General features: G+C 38.5%; 1 protein-coding gene across 2 annotated transcripts in view; it reads right to left on the bottom strand.

Annotated features, from left to right (window-relative positions):
- Positions 1 to 318: 318 nt before the first annotated feature.
- Positions 319 to 8,911, bottom strand: part of zfyve26 (zinc finger, FYVE domain containing 26) — a 34,947-nt gene continuing 26,354 nt past the window's right edge. For both annotated transcript variants that reach the window (XM_028437388.1, XM_028437387.1), the window contains exons 35-43: positions 8,638 to 8,859; positions 6,605 to 6,802; positions 5,294 to 5,374; positions 5,081 to 5,208; positions 4,816 to 4,990; positions 4,292 to 4,351; positions 3,948 to 4,130; positions 2,378 to 2,428; positions 319 to 2,259 (exon numbers count right to left, since the gene is read on the bottom strand). In XM_028437388.1, the coding sequence (XP_028293189.1) occupies positions 2,047 to 2,259; positions 2,378 to 2,428; positions 3,948 to 4,130; positions 4,292 to 4,351; positions 4,816 to 4,990; positions 5,081 to 5,208; positions 5,294 to 5,374; positions 6,605 to 6,802; positions 8,638 to 8,859 (1,311 nt within the window). In that variant the 3' untranslated portion in view covers positions 319 to 2,046. The remainder of the gene's footprint in view (positions 2,260 to 2,377; positions 2,429 to 3,947; positions 4,131 to 4,291; positions 4,352 to 4,815; positions 4,991 to 5,080; positions 5,209 to 5,293; positions 5,375 to 6,604; positions 6,803 to 8,637; positions 8,860 to 8,911) is intronic.

Here is an 8,911-nt window from a genome sequence, read left to right as displayed (position 1 = left end):
GTTTATGTCTACAAAAACTCCTTTACGGCTGGTTGAGGGTGTGGCCAAAGATATCTATAATAATTATTTATTCATTTATTATATATATCTATATAGCCGTGAAAACACTTCAGGCTCGTAAATTTGCATGGACGTTATGTTTAGACTTTGCTAATGTATTACTTTAATTTGTGTGTTTATGTTCACCCGTGTATGTATGTACATGTCTTTTTTTTCCCTCAGCCAACGCTCACAAATACACTTTAACTCAAATATCCCATCGCCCATGATTTATTATTTGTTGCTATATTTAACCCGAACCTCCTCCTGATGCTCCAATTTATATTTTTATATTCATATATATATATATATATTTGTATTGGCAACTCGTATGGGAGTCTTGGTGCATCTTATTTGTTGATTTACAATATTTTATTTTTTATTTTCCTTTAATGTACCCACTTATTGAGAGTTTGTTATTTTGAAAATGTAAAAAAAATAAATAAATAAAAATATATTTGTGTGTATATATATATATATATACATATATATAAAGGTCACACCCTCAACAAGACATAAAGAAGTTTTTGTAGACGTAAACAGGAGTTCCATGAATTAGTGATTGATTGCTCAACCTTGCAGACTGGAAGTGTGTCTTCGTGTAGTGAAATTAAATTGCGTGCCGTGAACCTGAAATTTGAGAAGCAGAAATGTATCGAATTTTTGGAATGAACTAAGGTGAATTGTTTTCAAGAGATAAAAAAAAATACAATTTCAAGTTACTAATTCAGTTTCTAGTGGCACAAATCTCAGCCCATAATTATCCTTCCTCTGGTATTTATTCCTGCTGAAAATTGAAAAGACTTCTGCGACTCAGAGGACTGCAGAGTGGTGTGTATTGCACTCGTCGTCGCCTCACGCTGTATGTAAACAGGGAATCAAGGAATAATTAGATGCATTTGCTTTTAGTGCAAACAAAGTAAACTAGTGGAACAAACAACTGAACACTGGTGCTTCACAAAGTCTAAAACTGATCATTGAGAAGATGCTTCCTGTCAGTGGTGAACATTATATCAAAACCTGAGGGAAGTCTAAATACTCTAGTAGCTCATGGTGGTTTTATATGCACTTCTTTGTACAGATCTAAACTCTTCAAAAATCAACTAATTGAATGTCAGTGAACAATGTTTGGTTGGTAACACGTTTGCCACTGACGGTGAAATAGCCACGCCCCTTTTTAAGTAAAGCACTATCAACCGCCATTACTGTATCTCCAGAACTGTTGGACCAAGAAAGTTGGGTGACCACTCAACATGTGCCCAATGATCACATTGTGGGGGGCTCAGTAATACAATACATGCACCATCAATGGTTTTTAAGACATTTGCCAAAAACTGATTTCAAAATGTTTCAGACTTCAATTATTTGTTATTGTTCCTGCTTCTCTTGTTCAATTACTTGATTCCTGAACAGTCTAGGTGAGCAATGATCTGCATAATGAATTACAAGTAACGCTATTATTGGTTTTGATGTAGGAGGCGCTAGGTGTTGAAGTGTTAAAGTGTTTTCTGATGGTAAGTAATTCTTTGGAATACTTGAATATCTTAAAAACTATCGACTTTTGGACATGAAAATGTACGACTGAAATGTACAGTAATGGCGGGTGGTAGCACTTTGCTTAAAAAGGGGCGTGGCCATTTCACCTATTTCGCTGTCAGTTGCAAATGTGGTACCAACCAAACATTGTTCACTGACCTTCAATTAGTTGATTTCTGAAGAGTTGAGCTACTCTAGTACAACTTCAGCTCAAAGTTAACGGTGCACTAACAAGGTCTCAAAGACACAAGGAGAACTGTCTTCCTGCATTGTGGGTAATGAAAACATGAGATGTTATAGAGAAAGGGAAAATCATGTGTAGATAAACAGGCACATTAACATTTAGAAGTGACAGATTAGTGACAGTGTGCAAGAGGCTGATCTGGCCCTGGAATATGTCGGAGGTATTAAAAACCAGAACAACGTGTGATGACTCTGCTCCTGTAACCTGCTGGAACGCTGACTCAGCATTTATCTGGCGTTAGATCTGCCCTGGCGTGACTGGGACGATTTACTGTTGTGCTCGGACAGCCACTGACGGCAGATGTTCTGCATCACCACATCCTGAGCAGCTTCGGCAGTCTGAAGGACCTCCTGGACCAGAGGGTGAGCCCGGCTCAGCTCCAGTTTGACCGCCAGCAAGTACGCTGGCCTCAGCTTACCGCACACGAGGAACGCTTTGATCTGCAGACAGAGTTACAACGAAACGGGAAGTTCATTGATGGAGCAGTAAAGAAAACACAGAAGACTAAACCATGGATTACTGTAGGTTTGTGGATCATATCAGAAAAAGGAAGATTACCTTGATTTCAGAGCTTTTTATCTCTAGAATGAGACTCTCCAGCTCTCTGGCCTGCATCACATAAAGGATAACAGTCCAAAGATTAAAAACAAAAAACAACTAAATCTGGGTTTGTATCATCTGAATGCAAACATCTCTTTTCTATCAATGCAGGATTTTCACTGTAGCATCTAGAAACATTTGCCCTCATTTATCAACCGTTCGTACATTCAGATCTGAGTGTTCGACCATATTCACACAAACTTTGGTATTTATCGTGTATGACGTGAGTGTACGTTACAATCAGATCTCACGTCAGGTCTGAGCTCGTGTGTGCAAATCTGAGTGGATTTGTGATGCAGAACAGCCAAATCTGACTGAGACTGAAAATAAAGTATTAAACTAACCTCAGCTGTCATTTAAACATAAGCAGACACACACTCAGAACAGATCAAAACTAATCACTAAAACAAACAAAATAAATACAATTTCCAAAAAGCCCCCTTCATTACTGATACAATTCTTTGGGTTTTTCTTCCATGGAATACTATATAACCTTGCTGCTAAACTCTGCTGCCTTCCAAGCAGGAGTGGTTTAAAAGTGCGCGCACATACATGCAGCACTGCTTTTGCTCTGTATCATTCAAGCTTTTAAAATGTAAAGTATACTTTAAACTGCATCATTAATATGATGAGGTATAGGTGAAATTGGCATAAACAGACAAGGGACAACATTTAGTCAATATGAAGGCGTTCTATAAGAGTTCGTTCATTTCTTTTAACATGTTAATTATTCCCTAAAGCATGCGGACAACTGATGCTGATATGAACAATATATTTCCATGTGTTTCTCCAGGATCTCCGCTGTGAAGTTATATGGTAAATGGTAAAATGGACTTGATTTTATATAGCGCTTTATCACCACACTGAAGCAGTCTCAAAGCGCTTTACATATCAGCTCATTCACCCAATCACTCTCGCATTCACACACCAGTGGGACAGGACTGCCATGCAAGGCGCTAGTCGACCACTGGGAGCAACTTAGGGTTCAGTGTCTTGCCCAAGGACACTTCGACACATAGTCAGCAGGTACTGGGATCGAACCCCCAACCTCTCGATCAGAAGACGACCCACTACCACCTGAGCCAGCGTGCACAGGGGGGCAGACATCACCTATGAGCTCCTTTAAATGGTGGCCAACAGGAAAAAACACGCAGCAAACAGCCAAATGCTGCAAAACTATACAATTAAGTCCAGTTTTAACACTGTCAAAAAGCACATATTTGTTTTGCTCCTCCTCAGATGTGAGGTTTTCCTTTCTTTTCTTGCCAGTGTTTGTTTAACCTCAGTGGGCGGGGCCTCAGAACCAGGAAGATAAAAGGGCATAACATGTTAATGACATTCGAATTCAGCCATCGCATTTATCAACACCTGATCATTTGTACGCTGGGATTGATCAAATACAAATGTTTTATAAATCACATGTTGGTCCTGTCATACGATCAAATTTGTATCCGTTTTCACGCAAGGTTGATAAATGAGGGCCACTGTCTCATTATCTGCAGCTGTATCACCACAGTGTGTCACTCACATCAGTGGGGCCCTTGTCAACGGTGGACACACAGTTGAGGATCAGGGTGTCGCAGTCGTTCTTGGTCGCCGATCCCGACTCGCTCACACATTTGAGCAGCTGTCGCACAGCTTTGTACTGTTGCCGTCGGACGAGCCTCTGACCGGCTCGCATGTAGACGGCCTGAGCCTCCAGCTGGAAGTCCTGATGAGAAAACAAAGTTGTTGGTTGATCTTAAAATGAGTATCTGCCAAATGACAAAGTCTTAGGCCTGTATTAATGATTCAAACAAAAAAAACAACAAAAGACAACATGGTTAAATATTTTTCTAAATCCATTCCATTTATTATCAGATATAAACATACCTGTATGACTCTGTACGCAATCCCAAAACCTTCTTCTACATTTTTTCCTCCAAGCATCACCTGCAAAATTTACAAGAAGAATGTTTTTACTTTTATTTATTTGTTCCAACAAAAAAACACATTTTAGGAAATGCTAGTGACCCAATGTTTGGGAAATTTGATATTAATTAAACTGTGGTTCACACTCCAACAAAGCAACGTACTGTTGCTGACTATTGTTCTCTGTTTGAGTAACATCACTTGATCAAGCTTTTTCTAACATTCCACACTACAAAATAAGTTATACAAGTATGTATGATTCGTGCTGATATCGTATCGGATCAATATTGGTATCGGCCAATACGCAAGGCTGCAATATCGGTATCATATCGGAAGTGTCGGGACATCCCGACAATAAATGCTTTTTTCTTTTGTTAAAAAACATGATTAAAAAAACAATTTGGACATTATTTGGATCTATACAATAATTGCGCGGTGAAATATCACAATATATCATTGAAACAATTTTTTTTTCAGACCCTTACCTTGCAGGCAACCTCCGCCTTCATTGCATTGCCTCCAAACAGCGTTGGTGGTGAAATCGACCCTGAGGGCGTGGACAGCGCAGTATTGTTCTGTTGGACTTTGGAGGGTGAGGCGTTCTCACAGTGATGAAGGAAGCGGGTCACCTCCAACTGGAGCTCAATTGTATTCATGTGTCTAAGTGAAGACAGGAATGATGATGAAGCCTCAGATTAAATATGTTTGCAGTAAATAGAGAGAGAGAGAGACACCATAGGATCTCAATACCTGGATATGTCACTGGACGACATCATCTTCCTGAAAGGCGTGGCTGAAGCCTTCCTCCTCACACCACCCCGACCCTGCAGCTCCTGTAGGTAGGTCCTCAGGTGCTCCTTGGCTCTGACCAACCAGCGCTGCACAGTCACACATTAGAGGGACACTTTGGGTTTATTACAGCTTTCACAGTTTACCGACAAAGAAAGAAATAAGGACTCTAACCGTCTGTTCACCCAGCTGAAGGTAGGAGGGGGCTCCATGTGTGAAAAATCGGATGCACGTCATGGCTGCACGAACGTGATCCTACAAACAGCAGGAAACAGTGATTTAGATTAAAGGCCCGAAGCAGTTGAAACATTACTTTTAACAGTAGATTAATAAAAAGAATCAAAATTGCCTTGTCCTAACACATGAGAGATAGTGCACAAATAATCTGTTAATTAATTTAATACTTTCCATTCAAATGTTGCAAATATTAACTGAAGCAAAGGTAATTTGAATAAACGGGAATAAAAAATAATTACTTCCAACATTTCAGGAAGCACATAAGGCTTCATGTCTGTGTGTAATATGGATTATTTCAGTGGTACTGGTCTTCAGAAATGTTTCAATTGATTTTGAGGCAGAACTAAAGCCCTAATCCTGCTGCATTACAAAAAAAACTGCTACTGCCCCCTAGTGAAAGGCTTGTTTACTGCCATTTACTGCAGGGGAGGGCTTTTTGATTACACCATCGTTTGGGCCAGTTATTACAATCAACTACTTTATCTGGACTTCTTACATTGTGATTATGTTAATTTTCAAATACAGCAAAATTGCAAATGATAATAAACCAGGCCATTTTTCCTTCACATATTGGAAAAAAGACCTGCTAAATATTGAGAACGGCTAAGGACATCCTCAAAAACTTATTTTTTATTAAAAGTATTTGTCAATAAACACAAAATATATTTCCTTTTGAATAGTTAAATATCCTAAGGTCCTTTAAAATATTAAGTTATTTAATATAAAACAGTTGTTTTTTTTCCCCTAAATTGAAAATAATTAATAAAAAGAAAAAGTCAGAGAAAAAGTGCAGCGTTGTAACAGTCACCATTATAAAATACAAAATAAAGTCTTTAGCTGTTCAAATATCTAAAACTATTAACTAGTCTGGTTAACTGCTGGATACCATTTGTAAATTTCTTTAAATGAGTTTATAATCACTTTTACAATGAGCAACGCCAACATCTACTTTGCAGCATGCAACAAAAAATTTGCATGACTAAAACATATTATGAGGTCCTGGTATCACAAAAGGCTGCCTATGAGAATGAGCTAATATTCAAATATTTGTGTACATTTTTCATTTTAATAAATTGTTAGACATAAAAACATAACGCAACTCCTAGTAATATTTTTTGGAAAAAAACACTAGTCACATTTTTGATCACAGTATGTTATGATAGGGAATGATTAGCTAATGCTAAAGACCAAACCGCTAAAGGACCTTAACTGTAAAAAAAAAAAAAAAAGAAGAAGAAGAACCCTAACCGTCATGAACTGTTGCAGCTGGTACAGAGAGTGGTAGTATCCACGTCTCTGCAGGAACTGGCAGGAGGCGATGAGGTAGCGGCTGCACGTCTCCAGGCCTGGGTCCAGCTTCTCTAGGATTCCTTGCAGCATGCTGAGATGTCCTCGCTCCAGACTGGGCTGCAACACGGCTTCTAGAAAGATTTCCTCTGAGCATTCCTGGGACAGGAGAGAAAGAACACCTCTATCACAACCTTAAAGACCAGCTGTAACATACTGTATGTACGATGCTGCTTCAACGTATCACACATGGCATCAAAACTAATCTTTTTTACTATATACACAAAATAAGTTATTTAAAGTATAGCTGATCCACATCAGCTGCTGCTAAAAAAATTACTTTTAGCTCCATTCCCTGATTGATCTTCCCCACTGAATCAAAACTAAACAGACAGAATAGATAAAAGAAAACCAAGCATGTTAGCGCCCGATATGTAACAGCAACCTGAAATGTAATAAGACCCGAATTGTTATTGATAAAAATGTTTAATAAAACCCCAAATGTAATAACTGGTCAATAATGTAACAAGTGAGAGCCCGAAGTGTAATAAAAAAAAGTAATAAAAACATGCCTGGAGTGTTGCATTGGCTCATTCATGTATGTTTGAGTAATCTTTAAAAACTCTGATGGCATCCATTTTAGATGTAGATTCACCTGAGTCCTCCCAGGAACGCCCCCACCTCCTAGAAACGCCTCAGACCTTTTGTCACCTCCACCGCTGCACAGCAGAGCGCCCCTCCCCCCATTGCTGAACATAGCTTCATAATGATGTATGCGACTTCATAGCAACATGTAGCTTCATAATGTAACATAACAGTGCTTAGCCAAACATCCGGCTCCAAAATGTAACTCTTTATGTTGCTTTTAACATAAAATGTGCATTTTATGCTATATTTATGATTTCATTGCAACATAGTTTCATTTTATATTACTGAAGTGCAAAATGTAGCTTCAAAATAACATACTGTATATTTATTTATTTATTTATGACAAGAAGGTTGAATATTACCAAGCAGACACGTCTTGCAAGAGCCTCTGAACTCTCTCAGATTCATCTTTAAAGTCACTTTCCGGGTCAGACACAGGATCAAATTCTTATGGATGCACAATATCCTGCGTGGCCATTGTTCACTCAGTGATAAAGTGTAGCTCCTTTCCAATAGTCAAATTAAAATGCACCAAAGACTGATAGTAGTTTCAGTGCGTGGGGAGGAGATGCAGTAGTGTTGCTGAAGGGGCGTGTCGGAACGGGTAGGAGCTTCTTAAAGAGACAGAGGCCTATTTCAAGGTGTTTGATACAGCCATGATGCGAGAGCAAATTTATTTAAAGCAGTTATTTTAATTTACTGCATTTACAGACCAACATAAGGTTGCATCATCATTGTAGTGTGCTGTAGAATGGTACTATGTGATTGAAAAAAGCACAATACCCCCCCCCCTTTTAAAAAAAAGTTTATATACTGGTATATGAAAAAGCCAAAAAAGTTTTCAGGTTTTGGGCTCAGTATCTTACATTATTGACCAGTAATTACATTTTGGGTTTTATTACTTTTTTTTTTTTTTTTTTTTTACAACAATTCAGGTCATGTTACATATTGAACAGCTTTGATCAGGATCAGATGCTATTTTTTTAAAAAAGTTAGTGGATTCTGGAAATGGATACAAACAGTAGACAAACATGTTAAAGACTAAAATAATAATCAAAATTAGACACACAAAGAAGTCTGTGGTCAAATGAAAAAAAAGTCAAATGTAACAACATTTGAAAAATGAAAACGATTAATGACTAAAGCAGCAAGGTAAAACACTTTTTTTTAATTCATAAATTATTTAAAGTATGGTACATAAAACTTTCTTAAGGTGCAGAATATTCTAACATTTCTGCTAGATGTTATCATTAATCCTGTTAAGGACTTTTCAGATGAGGCCGTTAAGACATTCTATGGATTTTTTGCAGGTTCTTAAACTTTTACTCTTTTCCGAGGGAGCTCACCTTGTTGAAGATGTATGTCAGCGCCTCTGTTACACAGTCATGAAGCATGTAGAAGCTGATGAGTGCCAGGTGAGTGCCATACATGTTCAGGTAGTAGAGACACTCCTGGTGGAGGTAGTTGCTGAGCGTGGGCCCCTCTGCTCTCTCTGGAGGAGGAGTGGTCTCAGTCAGAGCCTCCTCCAGCTCCCTCAGAGAAGCCAGGATGTCCTCACCAGAAGACTGCTACACATCAGAAGGCACAACAAACACAACGTCACAGTGCACATGTTCACAT

The sequence above is a fragment of the Gouania willdenowi genome, chromosome 22 (genome assembly GCF_900634775.1).
Source record: "Gouania willdenowi chromosome 22, fGouWil2.1, whole genome shotgun sequence".
Classification (NCBI taxonomy): domain Eukaryota; kingdom Metazoa; phylum Chordata; class Actinopteri; order Blenniiformes; family Gobiesocidae; genus Gouania; species Gouania willdenowi.
Note: the sequence above shows the minus strand (reverse complement) of the source record. Positions and strands in the feature narration are given on the sequence as shown.